This window comes from Falco peregrinus, chromosome 1 (assembly GCF_023634155.1).
Source record: "Falco peregrinus isolate bFalPer1 chromosome 1, bFalPer1.pri, whole genome shotgun sequence".
In the NCBI taxonomy this organism is placed as follows: Eukaryota; Metazoa; Chordata; class Aves; order Falconiformes; family Falconidae; genus Falco; species Falco peregrinus.
Window position 1 is genome coordinate 89,367,354 of NC_073721.1, and position 24,793 is coordinate 89,392,146.

At 36.9% G+C, this 24,793-nt stretch overlaps 2 protein-coding genes across 7 annotated transcripts in view; one reads left to right on the top strand and one right to left on the bottom strand.

Annotated features, from left to right (window-relative positions):
- PPP4R4 (protein phosphatase 4 regulatory subunit 4) overlaps positions 1-12,304 on the top strand; it is a 70,496-nt gene extending 58,192 nt beyond the window's left edge. For 2 of the 3 annotated variants that reach the window (XM_005241930.3, XM_027793210.2), the window contains 8 exons: positions 758-799; positions 891-965; positions 3,241-3,316; positions 3,716-3,796; positions 4,134-4,227; positions 4,673-4,743; positions 5,538-5,676; positions 11,140-12,304. In XM_005241930.3, the coding sequence (XP_005241987.1) occupies positions 758-799; positions 891-965; positions 3,241-3,316; positions 3,716-3,796; positions 4,134-4,227; positions 4,673-4,743; positions 5,538-5,676; positions 11,140-11,164 (603 nt within the window). In that variant the 3' untranslated portion in view covers positions 11,165-12,304. The remainder of the gene's footprint in view (positions 1-757; positions 800-890; positions 966-3,240; positions 3,317-3,715; positions 3,797-4,133; positions 4,228-4,672; positions 4,744-5,537; positions 5,677-11,139) is intronic. The other variant, XM_027793208.2, reaches the window with a different exon arrangement.
- On the bottom strand, positions 11,061-22,832 carry SERPINA10 (serpin family A member 10). Of its 4 annotated transcripts, none has more exons than XM_027793215.2 (6): positions 22,732-22,832; positions 18,911-19,655; positions 17,153-17,426; positions 16,269-16,416; positions 14,759-14,956; positions 11,061-11,256 (listed from the first exon to the last, which is right to left on the bottom strand). In XM_027793215.2, the coding sequence occupies exons 2-5, from the start codon at positions 19,617-19,619 to the stop codon at positions 14,765-14,767; spliced, it is 1,323 nt and encodes a 440-aa protein (XP_027649016.1). In that variant the 5' UTR covers positions 19,620-19,655; positions 22,732-22,832; the 3' UTR covers positions 11,061-11,256; positions 14,759-14,764. The 4 variants fall into 4 exon arrangements, with proteins under 4 accessions (XP_027649016.1, XP_013158286.1, XP_027649015.1 ...); XM_013302832.3 differs by lacking the exon at positions 11,061-11,256 and adding an exon at positions 12,309-12,537; XM_027793214.2 differs by lacking the exon at positions 11,061-11,256 and adding an exon at positions 12,544-13,260.
- Between the last annotated feature and the right edge of the window lie 1,961 nt (positions 22,833-24,793).

The following is a 24,793-nucleotide window of genomic DNA, read 5'->3' on the forward strand; positions in this document are numbered from 1 at the left end:
AAAGTTAAGATGATCAAACTTACGCCTTCTGTTGATTCTCTTAATGTAAGAACAAAAGACTAAAGAATTCTATTGTTTTTATGTACTTCTGAACAATTAAGAGAACATGTAGTATAGTGCATTCTGTCAAATTTAAGAGTTGGTGTTCCCTTGGTTACTTATGTTGCGGTTATTTCTTAGTGACGGATTCAGAATTTTGGCTCAATGACCATTTGTGAAAAAAATAGCAGATGAGTAAAGATGGGATTAAAGGTTGACAGTAGTAAAAATGATCATGTCTTTGAGGTAGAGATAGCTTGATAGCCTTATTTATTTTACAATATACAGGTAAATGATTTGCTGGATTTTGAAATTTACAAGTGTCTTTGTAATGTGAATATTCATGAAAAAGTTCATCTTTGAGACAGAGCATGGGCATCCCCTTAAATAAGCTTGGAAATTAAGTAGCTAAAGTAGGTGGCTTCCTTTGGCTTCCTTACAGAGCCAGTCTGCAGGAGAGGTTGGATGAACACCTGCTTGGAGCACCCTGGCTTATTCACAGATTCCTGAGCTGTTTCTTTCTTTTAAGAGTTCTTAAAAACTATGACAGTTTTTAACTGCATTGGTAGCATTTGTACAAGCATAGGCTTCAAATATTTAAGAAGAAAAGGCATGTTTAATTATGAATACCACTATTCTAAGCTTCTTGTCTGGACATTTTTTTTAATTAAATGTGCCATACTGTTGAGTAAGGATAATGTTTTGATTTTCTTTATAGACAGTGTTGGAATTGGACAGAATGGAGATCTCTATGGACGCTGTAAGTACTTACTAACTTTAATACTTGCCAAGTACTTTTAATTCCCATTTTCTTGTAGTGATTTTTTATTTTTATTGATTTTATTTTGAAGTTTCAGAAAAGATTTTACGAAAATGATTTATTGGATCAAGAAAAAGAGAGACAAGAACATCTGCTTTTGGAAATGGTATATTTTATAAGTACATTCTGTCCTTTTTTTAATAGTTTGTAGCTTAAATATTAATGAGGCAATAATTTTAAGGTAAGGGAAGTGTATACTGTGGAGACACCCTGGTAGGTTCATAATCTGTGTGTGGTTTTATTCTACACTGTACAGTAGGATTAAGTCCTTCAAAGTAATGAATAACTTCCTTTTCTTTACCACTTAAATTTTACTGTATCAATTAGAAAGGCAAACTGGAATTTCTTGAAAAATACTCATGCTTGATGCATCTATAGTTCTAATATTCCAAGCTCTTCAGTACACCTTTAGGAAATCTTTTTGACAGCACTTAGCAATTTGTCATGCATGTATAACATAATCAATTGAATAATGAAACACCTCAGAATTCACATACAGCTTCCTTAGGCAAAGAAATTAATATCGTAACGTCTTTTGTACCAAGGAAGCCAAAGGAAGCTCTCTGTGTTACAAGCTTTCCTGTTAGCCAGAAAAAAAGCAAGCAAGGCCATTGACACCTTCAGCCTGGCAGGAGGGGGACTTCGTGCAGGTTGGATTGAGCAAAAGAAGATACAGGTTACTTAGGATTTGGAAGACAAGTCTGAAGAATGTTTTTTTAACTTACAAAAACTGTTTATCCCCAGTTGTGGCTGTAAGCAGAAGCTGCAGCAGGCACTTCACCACATAGCCTATTACACCTTCACAAAGCCCAGAGGAGGTTGCTGCAGTCCTCTGTTCCGCTTAGGCTGGAGACGCTGAGAAGCTGACAGGATTTAGAAGAGGCTAAATTTCATTAGCATGGTTCCTCTGACTTGTCGGAATTAAACTCCTCTGTGGAGAACCAAAACAGGTTCAAGACTGTCCAAAAAGTGTGACTTTTTCCTCTTTGGGGTTGCTGCAGAGCCCGTGTTTGTGGCCTGCTTTGATGTCGGTCACGGGTGCTCCCTGGCACAGCTGATTTCCTCTGTTCACGACACCTGCCTCGTGTACCTCCTGGCACCTGCCCTTAGCTCGAGCCAAAGGTTCCAGCTTTGCTCTCGGGACCTGCGTACACATATTCCAAGACTTGAACTGAGCTTTAGCATTTTTTAGGTAGATACAATTTGGGGCTGTGGTAAAATAGCCTCCAGTGTGCTCTGTATTATTGTGTATTGTCTAACGTTAATTTTTACCCTTTTTCCACAGCTAGACTTTAGAAAAGCACCTGTATTTTTATGATATATCCCATTGATATAGGCATACTGTCTGTATCAGAAAGGTCTCTTAAGGATTGACTGAGATGTATGCAGTAAATTGTGTTATGTTGCAGTCCCAAATAGATAAGGAGCCATTGAACCCAGTTAGATGTATTTGACTGCTACAGATTTTAACACTGAACATGTTAATAAGTTTCCTTAATTTTAGTAATTGACTTTGTAGATATTATCCAGCAACCTTGACCTGAATTAGTTACCTTTTTTTTAGTTTTTTAAACTCTGGTACTAGAGTGAAATGAAAAAACAGAGTAGGACAATTAAGGTTCACTTGGCACTTTCTATTATGAACATAGTACAGAAAATAAGCTAATATCATATAGCTTTTTGAAGTTGATAGTGTGATATCTATTCACCAAGAATCCTGAAGTAAGTATTGACTTTTGAAATTATTGATGTACCTGTGTTAACACTGTCTTCTGTCTATGGATGTGCTCTCAAAAAGTATTCTGAGGCTAGCTAATATTACCGAAAGGCAAACAAAATTCTTAAACATAAGGAATTGTAATACTTGGTTTTGTTTTGCATAAAGGCTTATCAACTGTAGATGTTAATTTTAGACCTTTAAAAAGTTTGAACATGTGACACACCTTACTATTTGAGAAAAACATCTTAATTGAATTGTATGGTTGAATTAAAAATATTGCCAGTTCTATTATCAGAGTATCTGTGTAGCACAAAAGTTTTACATCATGAGCTGCCAATTTCTGTATCTTTTTAACTAAAAAAACCCAAATGGCCAGGCATAATTTTAATAAGAAATTATAAATGCAAACTTCAACTCTGAGGTTCCTTCCTAATTAAAGTCAACAATTTTTGGTGTGATTTTTATATAGGGATATGTACCTTTATTTCATTCTGTGCTATTTAGTTGGTCCTCTGGATATTTACTAGGGGTTGTACTAATAGAAGGAGGGAATAGAAACTGACTGTTATTTTGGTGATTTTAAACAATCCCTAACTGAAATACAATTTCTTTCTTTTATTTTCCTGAATGATACCTAAGAAAATTATTCAATTTTTTTTAGGAACAGTTAGAAAAAGAGAAACAACAAAATGAAGGAAGATCTACAAATATTAATGATAAAATTTTTGAAAAGAAGCGTAAGTCTGGTTTTTTGTGTACATATTGTTTGTGCATGCATTATTCTTCTACAAAGGTAGAAGAGAAGGGAACAGAAAAGAGACTGTACAGCAAATAACATATTTCTAGAAATTGGCAATAAAACTTTTTGTCTATATAATTTTAAAGAGATTTATGAAAACTGGCTTCATTATGTTAGAAGGAAGACTTTTTGTTAATAAAATACATGACACTTAGTTCTCTGGTATTTTTCATTTTGGGATGTAATGTAAGTACTTGTTTGTGGTATTTATGAAGTGTTAGTAGCACTGGATTACATATTATTACTGTTTACCCCAGGACTCTGTCATGTTATATCCTCTTTCTTTATTTTAAGTTAAATTTTAAGAAAGAAGTATTCATGCTAGACTTTTTTTTAGGTAGAGACAGTAAAACATCATCAGTTTTGGCAAAAAGTATCACTCTATCTGTTCCTGGAAACTCTTCTGGTACATCAGCAGGTAAGAGTTCTTCAAAAACTCTTCTATAATGTTTTGATCTCACATCAGCAGGTTAAAGCCCAGCAAAACTGCTGTTGGCATTTGCGGGCCAGTTTCATCTACTGCCCACAGGAAAAAATTCCACTCCTAGAACTGAATGTGTTTTCTATAGTTTTTAATTTTGTTTTGTTCTTTAGTAAATAAATAGGTGGTGTAAGGTTTATTTATTGTTATTGAAGTATTTAAATCGGTTTCTTCAGCTAGCATAGGCAGAGAAAATGATATATAAAAAACTTTTTAATTACTGAGGGAATGCAATGATATCCATATTGAATTTTTTTGCTACTTACAATTTTAGGCAAAGAAGACAAGAAATCCAAGTTGGTTCGAAGTCAGTCTTTCAGTACTCAAGCACTACATCCAAAATACAGCAACATAGACAAGTGTCCTAAGTATCTTTATTATCTTCATTGCTTACCTCATAGGCAACTGTTTACCTGATAGACAACAGTTATGAAGTTATATGCAGATAAATGTCTGAAAGTAATGATATGCTCACTGAATTGTGACCCAAATTTTCAGCTTTCTGTTTAACTGATTAAGGTATGCAGTTTTGAACTGAGGGAAGAAATACCATTTTGAGGCATGCCGAGGTCTACAAATTCTTATGAATTCCTTTTAAGTTAACGTATATCAACTTTTATTATATATTCAAAAATATTTTTTCAGTATGAACTGCTAAATCTAAACTTTTACATTTCTAAAGAAATTTCAGCATAACTTTATAATTTATTTTTTCAAAAATTAAGAAATAACCTCAAATATTATAAACAGTAGTATGATGCAATTGAGAAGAATTCTTTTCTGTAATAAGACATTTTTCTTTTGTTTTTTAAGTAAAAGCTCTGCTACAGGATATACATCTTCAGTATCAGGATTGGGAAAGAGTTGTATGTTATCCTTTAGTGGTAAGTAAGTTATAATGTAGTTTACATTAGGTTTTTGTTTAGTTATAGTGTATTGGGGCCCCATTAAGCAGGCATACTGTAAGATATCATACTCCTAAAGAACGCAGAGTAATATACATCAAATATATCTAAGCACTTAAGTGCTAGTCTAGGTGACTTATTTTTCAGATTCTTCTTTTGTTGTGTGTGTTTGTTACACATTTGTTTAAATTTACATTTTAAAGTAGTAAAAGTAAAACGCGTTTGACATTTCTTGATTGGCATTTTGGATGTCATAAAATGGTCAGTCTTGTAATTTGCCTCGACCTGTTTTATGTGAGGAAAGGGATATTATGTGTAACTTCTTTGAATTAGGATAGAGAAACCGCTGCCTGGAAATGCCCCTCTTTCAATTTGCTGGTGGATGTTTGGATGATTAAAGATTAGAATGAGATTAATTGCTTCCTAGAAGAAACTGTCTTTTTCCATTCACTAGACAATTGGCTTAGATGAAATAAGTACATTTTAAGCAGCTAAAGGTTGGCCAATTAAATCCCACTATTTTCTTATATTAAAGGTATTAAACTTCTCTTCCAAAACATGTCTTCTATTTATTTTTATTCAGTGTTTTTTTCATAAAAATACTTGAAGAAATATTAAGTTGAAACCGGTTTCTTACAAAAAGTTAAACTTTGCATTATTGCCATAGGAAATATGCCACTACTCCCACAGGAAAAACAGCTTGGTCCGTTCACACTCCTGTGTATTTTTTTCCAGACATAATTCTTTGTCTAAACTGCAGCTCTTTATTTCAGATGATTCTTTCCGGACTCATTCTACTGGTAATAGTGGCAATGCTGCCTTCCCTTCCAGTTCTTCTTCTCGCAACTTATTTAACTCAGCTGACCAAAAGACCACTGGAAATAAGGAGAGTCAGTCCCGAAAGATGAGCATGTAAGTGGTTGTCAAGAGGTGAAATTAAGCTTATGGGTAACATTTTCAAAGGGAACTCAAAAACACCATGTGAAATGAAATCTATATTTATGATACTTCTCTGCCCAGATTTTGAAATACTAAACAGGTTAGAAATGTGATGTGTGTAATTATAAGTGTTTTTAAGATTGCATTGCTTCCCTTTTAATTAGTCTTTCACATTGGTTCTCCTGCACTTTGCATTCAGCTGATGAATGATGAGGAGGGTGGAATGGGACAAAGTGAAGGTTAATGCGTTTGATATATAACTACAGTCACTGTGGTTTAGGTGCCTATAGTTTGAGATACAGAATGTATGTGGTGTTAGATGATTTTATTTTTCCTTTTCCTGCTTTTATGTGCTTATCTATGTTTATGTTTTACTATGTAACAATTTCATGATGAATTTTGAGAATTACAATGAACTGGTACTGCTACTTGTTATTAAGGCTGCCTTCCTTGCCTTACATTAATCATTTAGATAAAAAAAAAATATCCAATGCTAGGCATCTCCCTCAGGCTGGTTTTCTTTAAACATCAGCCTAAACTGTTCACTGTTTCACAAGAACAAAATGAAAAATTAATTTGTTTGCTCCCATGTTAAAGCGTAACAATCTTAGAAAATTGCTGTGATGTACACTTAAATCTCTGTAGACTCTAGCAGCTAATTCCCTGCAGATTCCTTTTACACTGTAACTTGTAGTTCTGAATTATTATCATTGGACTGCCTGTAAGTTTGAGTGCTCAAACTGAGATTTGTTTTTTTTTCTCTGCTATCAGAAATTTTCTTTCTTAGCCAAGGCAGAATGGAGAAAGGAAAGGAGCCAGCTATAGCAAGAAGTGTTGGGAAAGTAGACTTGAGTGTAACAGCAAGTAGAACTAGAAGCTGAGAAGGATGGGGAGATGCAAGTAGGCCTCGTGAGTCTGAACAGGGGTGAGAGACCAAGAATGAAAGGAAGAGTCCAGAATGCGAGGCTTGCATTCAGCTAATTGTATACATTATAAGATGATACAGTCTCTTGCTGTGTGATCATGTAGGTTTTGTTCTACTGGAATTTTACCTCCTTCACTGTACAAGAGAAATTTGATATGAAATTTAATCAAGCTTGCATATAGTGACCTATTGTTTTAAAAACAGCTTTTTCTATGTAGAAAAGGTTGGAAGGTAAGTAGTGAATGAAGGTGAACTGTGTCAAGGCAGGGTTTCACAGCAGAAGTACCTTTAGGTGTCAAATCAAGTTGAACTCTGTCTTTGCCAGAGTCTAATGCCTTCATGAGCCAGCAGTGTGCCCTGGTGGCCAAGAAGGCCAGTGGGATCCTGGGGGGCATTAGGAGGAGCGTGGCCAGCAGGTCAAGGGAGGTGATTCCCCCTGTATTCTGCCCCGGTGAGGCCACACCTGGAGTGCTGTGTCCAGTTCTGGGCTCCCCAGTTCCAGAGAGACGGGGAACTGCTGGAGAGGGTCCAGTGGAAGGCTGCAAAGATGATTAAGGGACCGGAGCATCTCCCTTGTGAGGAAAGGCTGAGAGAGCTGGGCCTCCTTAGCCTGGAGAACACTGAGAGGGGATCTTATCAATGTCTACAAATGTCTTAAGGACGAGTGTCAAGAGGATGGGGCCAGACTCTTTTTCAGTGGTGCCCAGACACAGGCACAAACTGAAGCACAAAAATTTCATCTGAATGTGAGGAAGAACTTCTTTACCTTGAGGGTGCCAGAGCACTGGAACAGGCTGCCCAGAGCGGTTTTGGAGTCTCCTTCTCTGGAGACTTTATAAACCCTCCTGGATGCGATCCTGTGCAACCTGCTCTGGGTGAACCTTCTTTAGCAGGGGATTGGACCAGGTGATCTGTGGAGTTCCCTTCCAACCCTGACCATTCTGTGATTCTCTTAAACACTACACATGGTACTTCAGGCTTTTTATAGGCGATCATTAGATGGTTGCTTATTTCGAAGTTTGTGATTTCAGACTCAGCAGTTAGATTTGTAGGCATGCTGACATTTTCAGCTATCTATAAAGAAAATGGGACATGTATCTTGAGTATGATATACAGTGCTACATACTCTCAAAAATAGGGGTGCTCAAAACCCCATATGCTTTCACTGTATACCTTTGTTCCCTCTCTTTAAAAGCAGAAAATTAGTTCAAATGTTGTAACATTTTTAACAACCAATGTAGAAATTCCAATTACTTATTCAACTCACAAGGATTTTGGGGAAATAAATGGATTAATATTCATAAGTTCATAATTATAATAATATTATAATAATTATAACATTCATATTTAGATGCAAAGATCAGTTAAACATATTTTTTATATCACAAAACTTTTCCAGATTTCCAGGGTTTTTTATCACATAAAACTGATATCTTTTGTTTTAATACAAGGGGACAGAAAAAGACCCATGCAGAGAAGTTTGTACCTTTGTCTTCAGGCAGGACACTGGAATGTAGCAGGCTCAGCTTCAAGTCTCATTGTACCATTCCCAAGTGAATACTTTAACAGCACATTACTTAAAAGTAGATATCTGATCAAACACAATGATCTGGACAGTCTCCCTCGTTCAGAAAGTCCCTAAACTGCACTATAGCCAAAAGGATATACTAGGGAAAGAAAAACATTTTTAAAGAAAGAATAGCAGGCTTAGGATGACCTACATTTAGCCCTGAATAAGAGTTTCAGTGTTCTGTGGTCTTATGGGAAAACACATCTCTCAAGTTGGTATAATGTCTGCTGCACTGTAGATTCGATTTCTCTTTTGTAATCTGGCTCAATACCTAATTGTTTTCATAAAAAATTGGAGCACCTTAATAAAGAGATATTGAGATACATATACAGGAATGGTTGGTGGTATATGCATTCATCTGGATAACCTTGCTGACCACAGATATATTTAGGTGTAACTCTCCTTTGTTCAGAAAGTCAGTCTTGGTGTTAAATATACGCATACTAAAATACAAAAAAAGTCAGTTTCAAGGAAACATTTTTCTTCTGAGTTGAATGATGGGAAAAATTAATATCCAAATATATGGGCTCACAGAAATGACTATCACTAAGAGAAGAATTTGGAAACTGTACAATAAGAGCTGCAATTGAATAGATATTCATGAGTGTCACAATCTATGCATTCAGTAAGGCAGAAAACTTGTAAAAAAATAATAACTGAGTATATATTTAGACTATATCATTATGTAAATTTCTATATGTGCTGGTTAAATATTACACTGACCATCTCAGTTCTGGCAAGTCCTAGCTTTTTGTTTGACTCTGCAACATGAATACTGTAAATTCTGCTATACTACTTTTTCTAAGTAATTATGTGTTTGTGAAGAATGGAAGATTGGGGAGTAATATGTTGCTTAATAATTAAAATACCAACGGATATAGTTATTGATTCTTAATTCAAAGTGATGTATGTTTGGAGAAAATATTTAATTGTTTAAGAGTAATCTTTTCCATAAAACTGCTCTGCTGAATATTGGCAGATGTTCACTTTTGACAACATAGTGCAGTTTGCAGGGATGAAGAATTTCTAATTTCATATATTCATGTTGTTAGAGGAACTTGTCAAAACCCAAAGTTACTTTGATGCAGAACCGAGATCTTTACTTACCATACTCATGAGTTCAAACACTTTGCTTGTCCCATTTCAGATGTCTGTGCCAATTAAAATGTTCTTTCTTTTTGAAAATAATGTAGATGTAAACAAAACCCCAAAATCTCAGTAAATCCTGATCCATTGCTCACAAGAAGGTGACAAGAAAATGATCATGAATTCGGTGTCATTTGTAAGACCTTATTTAATACTTAGTCATTAGAAAATGCAAGAATTATGCTGAAGATGCACCGATATAACTTAATGGTGGTATCACAAAAGATGCTGATTGTAAGTACTTTATGGAATAGGAAAGAATCACAAAGAGCACTGGTTGAGTATTTCATCCTACAAGAGACCTTTCTTAAGTCAATTTGCAGAGCAGATGTGCTTTTCTGACTTTCTTCTGTTGAAGAGTCGCCAGTAAGACCATGAATCATCCTAGTGCAGAAATTCACGATTCCTAAAAACTGTGTTCCATTAAGTAGTCCGATCATGTATTATTATGCCATGTAGTTCTATGATCTTTTTAAATGTTTTCATTTTTATGAGATTAGAGATATTTTGTTTTAGGATGAGAATAGCTGTTCTGCCTCAGTTTACATAACTGTAATGGGACTGATTTTGATACGCAATTGGTTAAAACTATTTTCCAGAACTTTATAGATTCATCAATAAAAATATCCACCATTTCAGAATTTTGCATCTGGCCTATAGACATACAGATAGTGCTTGATTTTATTTCATTTTCAATTAAAACCTGCTTCAAGAATGAGGGGTGCAGGTTTTCCATCCTGTAAAAAATGGGTGTAGATTTATCATTGCATACACATCAATTTCTTAATAATGAATAAATAAATATTAAATTAATAAATAATAAATAAAATAATTTATAATATGTACGCAGCTGACCTTTAAGGCATCCACGTTGGGGTGTGACTATGTTGTAACAATTATATGCGTAAGTATCTTAAAGTAGTGTCTTTCATCCAGTCATATAACTGCTTAGGAAGTTGAGCACAAGATGAAGTAGTTCTGCTACTAAGCTACTACAGTTTTAGTTGCTTACTTACAGCTTCTGATCATGTTTTCCTTCTGCCACTTAACCTGGTAAGAGTTCTGAGCTCCAGTAGGACTGGCATGTGATTTAGGGGCCATTTCTAGGACAAAGCTAGTTGGTATCCTAACAGTGGTGTATTATCATGAAAGGTTCCATCAGCGATTTTAAAAGGGTGAAACAGAACAGTATCTTGCTTTGTTTGTAAATAGTATTTTAAAATATTGATGCAAATATTTCCACAGAGTTCTAAAAGTTGAACCCTGTTCTTCCAAAGATCTCTGACCATTACAAACAATTGTTAATTGACATAAGTACAACTCTGCAAAAACAGTGTATGTAAAGATTCAAAATTAGCCAGGCTATGAAAAGTTCAGAAATTGCCCAAGTGGCATGATCAACAGAAGACCTAGAAATAACACTGTAAAGAGCTCTAAGCTTCTGCCCCTCCCCACATTTCCCAGATTTTATCTTATCATGGGTTAAGCTGAACACCTCTGGCATTATTTGTAGACTTGAGTAGACTAATTGTATTACCTTAACGATCTCATTTAGAAGTATGCCTACATTAGCTTCTGTAGAAAACTTATGATGAAATACACCCATCTTGTGAAGAATGCCCTCAGAATGTGTCTGTTTGACTTTTTCAGTGGGTGCAGTATAGCAGCTAGTAATTTTTAAGGTACAGCAGCTAGGAGTTTTGTTAAAATGTTGCATGCAATAGCAATTTATTTTGCTATGTTATTTACTAATATAACAACAACATATTATGTGTGTTTCTTCTTTTGTATGAAGAAAAAACAGAAAATCAAACTCTTAGATCTTCTGACAGAAAAAGAAGGGAACCAGAGACTGGTGGAAGCAATGTTCTGGTGTGATAAAGTGGGAGCAGCAGATGGGACTCTTTAATGCCTGGAATAGATAAAATGCATCTTGCAACGTTAAAAATTTTTATCATTGAAATAAAATCCCAAGCTGTAGAATATGTTCCAGTAAGTAATCTAACGGTTGCAGAATTCTTACGTTGTAGTGAAATGTTACAAAATATAACTTCAGCTATGTGCTCTTCACTGCTGCAGCTAAAAGAGAGGATTTTGTTTTCTTCAATTATGCCTTTGTACTTCAAATTCTTGGATTTAGAATGCACATATCCATTATTTAATTGGCTTACTTACAATTATAGCAATTCTTAGCACCCATCTTTTATGCAAAAATAGAAGGCATTGTTATGAATATGAAAAAGTAATCCCACATTTTAAGGAACCTTTAAACCTAATTTAAGACCAAAGTCCAGAACCATTGATCAGTCTATAAAAAAATGTAAACTTCAGTAGCATTGTGCTGTGAATTTGGAGGTAATGTTTTCACAAGTACTAAGTAGAGTTCATAAAAATCCTGTGTACGTTTCAAAGCAATCTAAAAGTAGATGTCTCCAGATGATACAAAAAAGTTTTGTTTCATAATTTTTGTTGTATAAATACTTGTTTTAATTTTTAGTATTTCAGATTGTATTTTCACTTGAACAATTTATAATGATGAATCTAGTTTTTAATCTACTGCTATTGCAAGCTATCATGCTTTAGTGATGTCATCTGCATTTGTTTGTATTAATGCTAATGTTTCTATCAAAATTTGTCTGTGGAAAAACATGCAATTCTATTTTAAAGAGTTCTATTAATGCCAATACTTGAGAAAGAGCCTATGAAGCTATTGTCAGCTTCTCTATTTCAAAATGGAAGCAGCATAAATATATTGATATCAGAAGTATGTGATTTTTAAAATTTATTGGTGTATGATAAAGATGATCTGATCTGTGAATGCATATGCGTGCGTGGTTACTTTTTATAATGTAAAAATATGAATGATGATTTACTCAAAATAAAATGTGGGACAATGCTGTACATGCATGTTCTTGAAACAAAAATTTCTCAGGGCATCTTTTATAATTAAAATAACTAAAACCATTTACCTATAGAAGGTATTTATTTTAAATAGTAATAATGCTAGAGGTATGCTGTCATGTGTGAAGTACAAAATGTGTCTTCAGTTTTAGCAGTGGTTTACTGTCTGAATTCTTAAGCTTCTTACACTGCAGCTGTATTTAGGTGTCTTCTCTTTCTTCAGTCACCAACACTGTTCAGATTTTGTAGAAACACTCAAGTTTCAGTTTGTTCTGCAGCCTGGTGTAGGGTCCTGTAAATCACAGATTTCTTTAAAAGCTTCTTTCAAGTATTACGATGTTTAACATGCAATAATGATGCAGATATAGAGATGACGTATGCTGGCTCCTCCCAGTTTCTGCTTTTGTCTCATCCATGAAGGCACATGCTCCCTGGTCCCCAGGGACATCTAACTCAACGTGCCAGCTACAGCTGCTCACCCATGGGCCACAGGACACTGTTCAATCCGTTCTCAGCCTGATTTCTGCCAGGGGCCAAACTCAGATCAGCAGTACCCAGCTGCAGAACAGGACTCAAAACTGCGTTTGACCCTCAGATGCCTTTACTAGAGCAGTGCAGAACAACCAGTAAGTCCAGAAACTTGAATTCAGGCTACTTCTCCCCTTAATAAGCACCTAATGAATTCTGTATACAGTCTGTCATTTGTTTCTTATTGGCTGTCATTTGTCTGTCATTTTTAACTGATTAATTTATTTAGTGCTGATAACATGTGCTCCACTCAATAATCCTACTGTATATTAAATTTCTGCTTATGCAATATTTAAATGCTCTATTTAGACGTTTTTTGGTCTGCACATCTTCCTTGTACGATATTCCTAGTGTCTCATGTATACTTTCATCAGTCCTTCACACTGTAGACCTCCATCCCAGCAATCTTTCATGAGGCTGCTTACTTCTGGGTTACTTCTGTTGGGCAGCACCAATACTTTGGAACCCTCTGTAGCATTGGTTTTACCTGCAATTCAGAGTAACAGCTGGAGGTCAACTGTACAGTGATACTTGGGTGGCTCTCTATAGCAGCATTCCTCCCATCAGTCAGCTGGAGGCAGGAAGGAGTGTCTTTTCTTTCTGAGTACGTACTGCAATGCGGAGTCAGGTTAGATGCACCTTTGTAGTCTATCAAATACCCGAGTCTGCCTGCTAAATCCTTTTGTGAGTGGCTTACACCAGGTGCCTGGTGGTAGTTTCTGTGGGTAGACATCTGATGGTAACTGAAGTGATTTTTAGACATGTTTACCAGCTTTACCCTGGAATGTATCTTTTGTATCTTCTCTTGTGGATGCATCTCTCTATGTGCAATTACTGACAGATATTTTTGAATCTTCTATGCCAAATGATTTTAAAAACTCCTCTACCTCCTTTTGGGTAGCTCTTCTGTGAAGGCAGTATGAGCAAGTAGAGTAATGCTTAAATCTGTTAGTTACATATAGCTAGAAATAGCTTTTTGCATTGTTTTGTACTTTATGTATAGAACTCAGCTGCTAATTAAAATTTACTAAATGTTAAAGCTCTTGCTGTTCTGTGGGAATCACTGTATCACTTGAATAATGTAAATTGCGTTTAGATCATGGAAATATTTCTCTGAAACATTTTGGCAACACCTTTTGGATTTTAGGACCAACTCTGTGAACAGGTTTATGCCACTTTTATGGAGGCATGTTTTTTCCTACCAAAGTCTGTCTTAGTTCAGGTGTAGAGTCCTGTTACATAGTTCACCCTGATACCTAGACAATAATACATGCAGAAATTCTGTTTTAGGACAGGACCAGTTTGGTGTTATGAAGTAGTACAGATTCGGATTTTCCAGGTTCAGAATACCTAAGGTTTTTTTCATAATTATTTTGTCTTCAATAGAGTATTTTAAAAGCAGGCACATCATGTACCCTGAGAAAATTAGGTGATTTGATACTCTGAATAAACACTTTGAAAGAGGTCACACTTCCAGATGATATGGACGTCATGATAGACTCAGCATAATTTCTGCAGTAATAAAATAAAGATCTTTAGACAGAGGCTGTACATTCTCTTTTAGGGCTTGATCCTTCATTTGTTTTTATAAGCAGCAAAGTCCTGCTAACGTTGAAGTCAGTAGGCTCTTTGCAACAGAAGGTAACATCAGATATCATGCCTGCATTGTTTGTGAATGAGCTTCCTGAATATTACGGCATATGAATTTCTGGGTTTTTATTCAGACTTATCGCTAAAATGCTGAATTTCCAAAGTTCAGTTCTGTGGGGTTTTTAATTTGCATGGTAGATTTTATAAGACATATTTTAGTCACTTTGGGCCTTAATGAATTTAATTTATTACTTGGGCATTAATAGGATGACCTACTGCTAGCCAGAGACACAAAACAGGTTTCACATTTTCATATTTAACTGTCTTTTTATTCTAGTGTAAATTAATAAAATAGAAATAAAGCCTCTTACATACCCCAGAATAGAAACTGTTACCTGTATTCACATTTTTGTTGGATCAACCACCCTGCCAATGAATAGTAATGTTTTAAAAGTTTCTTCAAAAATCATAAAAAGGAAAGGTCGATCCACTTTGATGACAGGAGGCACTGTGAATGCAGTTATTTCTGACCCACTAGCTGCTGTGGCCTCAGTTCCTTCTTCATCCACTTCGATTGCTGCCTTTTGGACAACCTGAAATGCAATGTAGCAATAAAATGTGACAGAAATAAATATTAACATGAAGAGTGTTGTTCCAAGGCATTCAGTTGATGTAGGCTTCTATTAAGGATTGAAATGAGTATGTCTGTGCAATCTAGCTCTGTCTGTTAGAGCAGTAGACCCATATGCTGTCTACTTCAGCAGCAGATGGGTTAGTACAGCCACCACGACCACAATACCGACAGTGTGGATGCTAGTACAGGTGTCATTGTGCTTTTCCACATTTCTGAGCATAGGCCTCACTTAGAGATTTTGTCCTTGCAGCTGGTAGCGTGAAGCAGCCATTGCATCTGCATCACGTTCCTCTTGGACACCTAACTGTACAAGGGAGAGTTTCTCACAAGTGGAAAGTGTGTTTTCCGAAGTCACAAACACTGGCTGGCTGGATATGTCATTCACGGTTAATTTTGTGAGAGCAGAGGCAAATGCACCAATCTTGACTTGTTTCCTGCTTATTTGTAATTTGCATATTGGTAGCACAGAGTAAATATGTACAGCAACCAGGTGCAGTCCTGGATTGGTCTGAGGACCTTCCCTTCACACTGAAATTGCAGCCTGGCAGGATCTGATTCTTCTCCCTTTTTGTTCTTTCAGCCTGTGTGTACCTCTGAGTAACTCCCCTGTATTTGGGTCTGTATTGGCGAACTGCCCAGACAGCTAGTGCATTCCAAACTCCCAGACTCCTAATTCTAGGAATGACTTAGGTGAAGACAGTTGAAGGAGTTCAGCAGTGTTGAGCACTCTGTTAGACATTCTTAAATAATGAAGCTGACTATCATGATTCATAGGGACAGGACACTCCTCTGGCACTTTGTAGCTGATGCACATACTGCTTCTAATATCAGTTACCAGCTGCTGCTATTTAGGTGTGATTTTTTTTTTTCCCGTAACACAATAGTTAACTGCTGAGAATTAGCACGAAATAGTTATATGATCAAGAGGAAGGGAGAAAAGTGCTGCAGGTTGCCATTGTATTTCCCAAACTGAAAATCACTGCAACTTTATCCATTAAACATTTATTTTTAGGATTACACATTTTCCCAGAAAGGCTATTTTTTTTAAGCCAGCAGACTTTTGAAAAACTGTAGTTCAGTTCAGTGTAGTTCAGTTCTACACACCTCATACTTGAAGTGAGGTCCGTACTGATTAAGGTGTGCAGATTGCATATACTTGGGACATGGGGTCCTTTCCCATTACTGTCCCTATAAATGTAGATGACACTCTCTTGACTGGGCTATTTATATACTACTATAATCCGAATAGCAAGTAATTTTAGAAGGCTTACCTGTGAGACTGCTACATATCCTTGATCTGTGAGATGACCGAGATCTGCTGTACGTGTAAAGAGATTTTTAATTCCAAGAGCATGTAGCAATTTCTTCATTTTGTATTTTTGCTCTAGTTTAAACTTTGGAAAGGAAATATCCACTTTTCTGTTTGGAAAAAAAATATTTCAATGCAAAATTAGACTATATGGTAGGTCACTTGACTGCTGAAAGGCACACTACTCAGGAATTAAGCTTTACACAGAAAAAGGAAGCAAAGGAGCCAAAAATTAAATAGTCTTTGCTGCAATTTGGGTTGATAGAATATGATCTCTGACCTGTTGACTGCCAGAGACTTCTAGAAATCGTTTCCTTCTCTGTGTAAAATACTTCCACCAGCACTTACAGTGCCCTGACACCAGGGTGACACAATAATTTATTGACCAGTGAAAAGAATTGCCACTTCAGGAATTACATTTCACAGGGATAATCTGGGTTTCCATTTTCATATGCAAATTTATTCATTACTCTAGGTTTCTACTGGTAGGAAAAGTTTAATAAATATACTGCGTATCTAGATTTATTTTGCACTTTGCCTAGCAGTGCTAAATTTAAGGAGAGAGAAAGCCTCAGGAAGAATTTGGAAAAGCTAAACTGACTATGCCTTTAGAGAGACGGACATTTCTGAGATGAGCCACTGACTTGTCACCTCAGAGTAGAAGCTTTCATATGCCACTTGGGCTGTGGGTAAGACCTTAAAAGACCTCTACTCTGTAGAAACCTAATGCCACAGAGATGCTAGCATGTGAAAAGGGTTAGGAAGACCTGCTAATCTTTGTTGTGCATTGTTGCTTTGCTGCAGTAGACATGAAAGACATTAAGACCAACAGGTATCAAAACATACCTGGTTTTCATGTTTGCAAGCCAGGATTCCACAAGCTCTGTAGTCAAATGGTCTTCAAGTGAAATGTAATCTCCCTCTTTTTCTGGGATGACAATCAGCATGTGGGCTTTCCCTTTGTAGGGTAGCTTTATCACAGTGCATCTTAAGTTCTCATCAAAACTTGAATTAACTTTACCTGACTTGAACATCATGGGTACCTTTACGCTTCTGTATTTGTTTATGTGGAAATTCTCCATTTCTGTGAATTTGGAATTAAATGGGTAGACCCACTTGCCTGAGGAAAGAAAGAAATTAATTATGTGCATTCAGACTTAAGAAAAATGTTCAGAAACCCTTAAAAAAGTATAGGATTTTTTATGTATCTAGTTGAAGTGGATGTTAATTGTGTCTGGGATATGGGGATGAAAATTGCAGTATATATCGTATGTGTGCTTTACGTTTTTTACAGCAGGAAAAGGAGGTAATCTGCAAAATGAATTCCTTCATTTGCAGGGAAAGAAGGGAAATCTTTTTGTGAGGTTGATTAGTAGCCAGTCAAGATTAGAACTGATAATCTTTTTGTTTATTGAATGCCATATGAGCATCTGCCTTTTATTAACATGTCACATTCTCTGAAATTCTGTACCAGCTGTTCAACACCCTGTTTTTAAATTAATTATACAATCTTTTAGATGGAGATTGAGCAGTGCACTGACTTACGAGGTGCACTGGAATGTGACCTCTTATATACTAATGATTCTGAACTCTGCTGTTACTTTCAAAAGTAGCCACAGCCATGTATCCCTTTTCTCTCATTTTCTCCTAGGGAAAGTAACTTCATCATTGGACAAACTGCACTTTTGTAAATACAAAAGAATAAACTTAGGGAGGCTGTAGGGCTGGGGGATAATGTTCTTTGTCCTCACGTGGGCATTTATTTTAGGGGGGTGTCCCGTGGATGGCACCTGCTGAGTGCTTTGGACTGTAGTGGCTATGATGATGTTTTTTCTGCACAGCATTCCTCTCATCCCCTTTGTCATCCCAGCTCTTTGTCTTTGCTTTTTACCTAACTGGGTGTCTCTGGCTTCTGTATGGCTGTCTCAGAGTAAAGGGTGGGCTGTGGCTCCCTGTCAACTGCCAGGACCTCCTTTTGGAGTCCCTTATCTATCTTCTAAGCCAGCAGTCAGAAAGACCCCAACAATAGGAAAAGGAGCATAAGATACTTGGCAACAGAGGACCTCTCCACAGAACAGTCTCTGCTCATCACTGCGATTTTTCCCCTTCACCGTGTAAGGTAATATAACGGAGCATTCTAGTTCCTCTGAAGAAAAAATTTCTTGACTGAGATAGAGAAATTATTTTTTTTTTTTTCATAATTTTGCTTACTGTGTAAAATCAGTCAATTATTTTAGGCCCAGTATCCAGCATTCAAAAGACTATCACGATTAAGGCTTTTTCATTTTAATTGGTGAATGAAAATTAAACATCCTTTTTAGTCATGAAGAAGGATCATTCAGAGATGGATTTGAGGTAGTTTGATGCAGAGCTTTTTGTTCTCTCTGAGACTCTGTTGTATAGACGAAAGCATAGAAGAATTTGTGGTTCCCTATCATGAAAAATCATTTCCTATTAAATAAACCTAATAGTCAAAAGCAAATCTAGATAAAGACATAGAGAAAACAGGACATCTGAATTAATTTAAATTTTCCCTAATGTAGCCAAAGCTGTATCCTTGATTCTTCTAATAAATAATAATTTGGCAAAATAAAAACAAATTACCTTTAAAGACAATGTAGTCCACAAGTAGCAGTTTATTTTGGCGGTCAAGGTCTTCAAAAAGCTCTGGGATTTTTCCTTTGGTCCTTTTGTTAATGTTTTGGTTTATGACAGATTTTGCCTGTGTAAAGTTTTGAAAGTCCACTCTCAGGAATTCCATATCAAAGTACTGCTTTGATAAATTGAGGAAAGATTCCTTGAGTCTGAAGTCTTTTTGGATAAAAGAAAGGGTACCTTGCACAAGGAGTAGTTCTTCATTCATTGTGATGTTATCTTTCAGTTGTTTAAACAAAGCTGGTAAATGGTGGCGATCCACTCCATCCTTCAAAGCATGGAGGTTTAGACTTTTTACTATTTGTCTCTGTGTTTCCCCTTTGGCTGCAAGCGTATATGCAGTCATGAGAGCTGATACAGAAAGGGGAGAGATGATTACATTGTTGTCATGTGTCATTGCAATTTTTCTGTAGAGGTTAAATCCAAAATTTGCAGTCTTTTCGGTGAAGTTGTAAAGAGTGAACTCTTCAAGACCTCGGTCTTCAAAAGGCTTAGAGATATTTTCAAGATAATGTAACTCTTCAGAAATACTGACATTTTTATTTCCTTCTAATAAATTATTCTCGTTTTCCTCCTTTGGAATGTTAAGGTTTATGCCAGCCTTGATGAATTCAACACACATTTCACTTAAAAGAAATAGGTAAACTCCTGTTTTCATGTTGACATCCAGTAATGAGCTTTTTTTCTTTTTTTTCTAGTAAAGAAAACGGAGAAATATTTTTTTTTAAAAAGGCAACACAGTGTTTTTTTAGTTTGTTCTTCTATTCACAATGCAAAAAGTCATAATGCAGCAAGATGGTCTTTCTGGTTCTTCAGTGTATATACTCTAAATGTAAGATCTCGTTCCTGTTTGAAAGGTCTAATTTAGATCAGTGAAAGAGAGAAGTTTCCAACATCATTCAATGAATCCAGAAAAAATATTATGATCTTCTGATGTTGGTGGTTCCACATCAGAAGTATTCCACCAATTTTCCCTTGCTAACTTGTAATTCCTTTACAAAACAAAACCTGCATTTCAAGTATAATACACAGCTCGTAGATGAAAAATCAGCTTGTTTGGACCTCTGCTGCAGCTTTTGCTCCTGTGAAATTGATGTAATCTATAAGCACAAGAATTCTAGGCAGCATGTGGTAGAAATTACATGCTTGCCTTTCATAATTTCATTTCACTTTTCATCCTTCTGCTATTGGTTGTTTATTACTCCATTGAGATCATTCTTGTGATCACATACCATAGGATTCCCTGTTCTTTTGTACTTCTCTGTCCAGCAAATGCTGAAGCAGGTTTGTCAGTGCCATCTCCCTGAAAATGCCATATTTCAGTGTGAAATAGCACAAGGATGAAACAGTTGTTCTGTTCTTAAAAATACAGTATTTTACACAAGTTGTCTGAGCAAAGTTAATGCAGGGTGTCTGCATTATGTCCAACAAAATGTTTGGAGAGAACTAGGCACATCTTACAGAAGACCTCAGGCAAACTTTAGCATCAGACATTGCTTGTGTAAATTTGCACATGCAAATGCACTTCTCAAGCATAAATGCAAATATGCCCATCTTTCATCTTTCCATCCAAGCAATATATGAACTGCTCTCCCATACAGCAGGGTTCATTTGCACTGTATGGAAAAATTTTGAATGGCCATAATCTTCAGAGACGAATTTTCCTGTTGTAAATTGAACAGGATGTTCAAGACCACCAAGCCTGCACAGAATCCTTTTGTATACCAGTGGCATGGGAATGGATAAAGGAGATGAAAAGATGGAATATATGGGCCATCATTAAAGTAGTAAGTGATTCAACAATCTAGAAAACACATGGCAGCTGTTAACTACTCCTTTTAAGTTAAGGATCTGTAACAGCAAATTACGGTCATTGTATAATTTGTGATGTGGCATATGGGAAAGCTGGTTTTATTTGATTGCCATTTATTCACAGTTCAGCTGAATTTCACAGTTGCCTGATTCAGGATGTGGGAGTTAGTGCTGAAAAGGTGTGTTGATGTGAGTGCTGAGACATTTGGGTGCCAACTCACAGGGTGCTTTTGGCAGTCAGGTGGTGTGCTATTTTCTTTTGAGATAATAGGTCACGTTCTGTACTTGGTGCAACACAGATGGGCTATAATGACTTAATCAGGAGGCAGCGAATCCCTGAATGTTATGCCTCTTCTTGCGTGCATGGCAGCCAGGGAACAGACTAAAATATGCAGCATGCTGTAGTTCTGAATAATTTTCCTTTATTCTTCTTTCCCGTTAGCTCTTACTTTATTTTCATTGAGATTACCAGTGTCTGGATTCTGCAGGACTGGACCAGGGAAGGGGATGACTTGACTTCAGCTGCTGCCTTGCTGGCCAAGTGGCGCATGTGACTTCTGCCAGGGCTGGGATACTTACTCTCCCCTGACAGACTGCAAGCAGCGCTGTCCAGAGCTATTACAGAACTGCTAGGAATTTCTGCTCATTATGTAGTGAGCCACTTCTGTGCAAAGTAACACAGGCACCAAGGTACTGTTTCTGCCACAGTGCTATGCCTGCCCGGGCATCAAATAAGGTCTTTTCCCCTGGTAGTCATCCCTGCTTCAAAGAGGTATCCTTGGACACTGCAGAGCTGGCTCTAGCAAAGAGGCAGGGATTGGAAAACTTTGCTTTTGGTCATATGAAGTCAACAGGAAGGGCTTTCTGTGACAGCAGCAGTCCCTCTGAGAGAGCATCTGGCCTAACTGCTCACTAAGTGTTGCAGAGCACCAGATCTTCCCCATCTTTTCTGGGGACAGTGCAATTTCTGTGTAACATCTGACAGCCTTGCGTTTGGCAGATGCCACTGTTGTGTGTCCCTGAGAAGTTTGGGACAGTACTTCGCTCGGGTGGGCTGCCAGATCCCCTGGGACATGTAAAGGGACTGAATGAATCATATCCTATGGTATGTGATCACAAGAGTGATCTCAGTGGAGTAATAAACAACCAATAGCAGAAGGATGAAAAGTGAAATGAAATTGTGAAAGGCAAGCATGTCATTTCTACCACATGCTGCCTAGAATTCTTGTGCTTATAGATTCCATCAAGCGGTGAGCTGCCTTCCAGAGGGCTCTGCCTTCCAAACACAAAGAGCTTTCAGATTGAAAGGATGGGGCAAACTCAGAAGCCCTTGTTTACAGGCACATCCCAGACCACTTAGCACTCAGGAAGAGTCCTCCCTCAGGCATACACAATTGCTACTGATTTGGGTGGTATGAACATCACAGGAATAGGCAACTCACAATTGCACTGAGCATTCACTGCAAATTTGGGATTGCAAATAACGAAAGTTCACCTTGCAGCAGCTTTATGGCTCACCTTTAGTAACAGTTAGAAATAAAGCATGTCCTCTAAGACTAGGAAAAACAGCCCTGGAAACAATACAGTTATATTTTTGCACATTATAGACTTGTATTTTTAGACCTGAGTGAAGCTTATTGCTGATTTTAGAGAACTCACTGCATGCATAGAGTAGACAGTTCATTAATAAGCAGACAAGTGTTAAAGCAAAGTTGACAGTCATTCCATTTTAAGAAACATTTGTTTCTAGTAGTTTCAGATATCAAAGAAGTTTCTTGCTCAGATGTATTTTTCTTCTGAAGGCATTAGAGCAGGAGAAAAATAGAATGCTCATTAAGAACCATTTCAAACGTCACATTTAGAGAATAACTGATAAATATATAGAATTATATATATATATAAAAATATGATAATCCTTCCCTTTATAATCTAAATGTTTCATATAAATCTTGTCTTACCTATTAGGCAGCTCCTCTGTTACTATTCTCAATCAACTATGTTGAAAAATGAGATGAAGATGTCTGTCCCACATAGAAGTTTTGCAACAAATATTTGCTCTTCCGAAGAGTGATAATCTGGTTTTGTCTGTTAAAAATTAACTGCTTTATAAATACCAAGTATTGTGTTTCCCATAAATGGCATAATGATGGAGGGTTATATTCCAGTAAATATGTTATACCTTCCATGAGAAAAAAGAGAACAGTAAACTCTTTACATCCAGCCCTTCAGCACCCCAGCAGGATTTGGCCCCGCACATCCAATCACCCATGAGAATTATTTTACAGGCAGGCTCCAAGTTACTCAGTGGTGGAAGCAGTATCCAATCCTGCTTAAAATACCCACTTTTGTAAAAGAATAGGTCACTGCTTACCAGGGCCAGTGGGAACATGAGGGAGGGACAGAGAAGGTGCAGAACACGTGTAGGGTTGTTGTCAGCTCCCTTGCCCTGCAATTCAGCCATTCCTGTTGGAGGAGAGACCGGGGCTCCGCTCCCTGTTTCAAGAGCATGCCAGCTATTCAGTAACGTATCAGTATGCCAAAATTCACTGACTGATAAGAACTGAGTGGTTTCTCGTATAAAAGACAAAATGGAGAGAGCTGACATTCCTGCAAAAGTTGTACAGAGCTATGGGAAGCAAAAATAACCTTTTTGAATTTTCAGTTTGTCTTGCTTGGACAGATTTGACAGGCCAGTTTTGGGTCTTGAGTATTTTTAGTTGGGCAAGGCATGTTTTTTAAGACAGATAGTTTACTCAGCAATTTCTGTGGTGTAGGCATGATCTAAACTCGTAACTATTTTGATCATTGGCCTAATTCCAAATAAAATATAAACATGGAACTACCTATCTTTCCCTCATGTTCCTAAATTCTTAAAATACTCGCAAATGAAACAGAACATTTTGTTCTGACTTAAATTGTAGAAGAAAAATAATTTAGCCTTAAAAGTTGAGATAAGGGGACTAGTCTCTACTTTTCAACTTATAATATATTATGATATATTATTATACGCAGTCTAAGTGGAGGCATTGTCAGAGCAAAGGATGAAATTTTAGAAAGCCCATAAAGAAATTGGGCATCCAGGACTCTGTGCAGAAGGGCATTGCTGCTGCTGATTATTACTTATATAAAGGTGACAACAGTGTTTGCTTACAAGGTATAAGATTTGATTAAGAAGTGCTTAAGACCTGAATGTAGCCTCTCCATGGTCTAACCAGGTTTGTATCCACGTCACAGGGACACATTACTGGAGGACACCTGCAGCTTTTATGCTCTTAAGAAGTTCAACAGGGGAGGTCATGAAGAGTTGCAGGCTCTAGGTACCTAAATTCTTCCTTGGTTTCAATTATTTTAAAATGTTCTTCCTTTTAGAAACAATCCTGGTCGTAGTAGACCCCAAGTGCAGGTATTGTATTAAAGAACGCAGGAATATAAGACAGAGTTACTGACGGAAGGCCCTGCCCTAACATCATGTGGTCTATCTCCTAAATGTAAAAAGCTCCACCGTGAATGCCCCAGTGACTCCAGAACTTGAGTTCTCTGTCCAGATGACTGGACATTTTTTTCTTCTTCTTAGTCTATATTTATTTGTGGTTAATTCAGTTGGATTTGAAATTCAAATGTCTTCTCATTATATGGAAGAAATTTGCATCTGATGGTCAAACAAAGCTGTATTACTGTGATTGCTTCTGAATCCATTTGTCTTCTGGAGGCTGCGCTACTGTGGTTGCGACCCAAGATGACAATACAAGGCAAACCTGCCGCACACAAAACCATACCCAGCTTTTGTGCTCAGCAAAATTAGCGATGTTATTTGCAATGACAGTAGCAACCAAGCCTCTTCCTAGCCCTTGCACCAGGACCCTGACACACATGGTGACCGCTGAAAGCCCTGCCTGAGTTAGGAAGCAACAATATTGATAGTTAATATTCAAAAGCTGAAGTCTTGCTCATAGGTGGTAGGAAAAATAAGGGTTTGAAGAAATCTTAAAGTCTTTGAGTCTTCCAGTTAAATCTTTTCTG

Excerpts from the sequence above, each read along its gene's own strand:
- SERPINA10 (XM_027793215.2), bottom strand. The coding sequence starts at position 19,619 with ATGAAAACAGGAGTTTACCTATTTCTTTTAAGTGAAATGTGTGTTGAA. Across the intron at positions 16,417-17,152 it reads CTTGCAAACATGAAAACCAG|AAAAGTGGATATTTCCTTTC; the intron begins GTATGTTTTGAT and ends TTTTCCAAACAG. Across the intron at positions 14,957-16,268 it reads GATATGTAGCAGTCTCACAG|GTTGTCCAAAAGGCAGCAAT; the intron begins GTAAGCCTTCTA and ends ATTGCATTTCAG.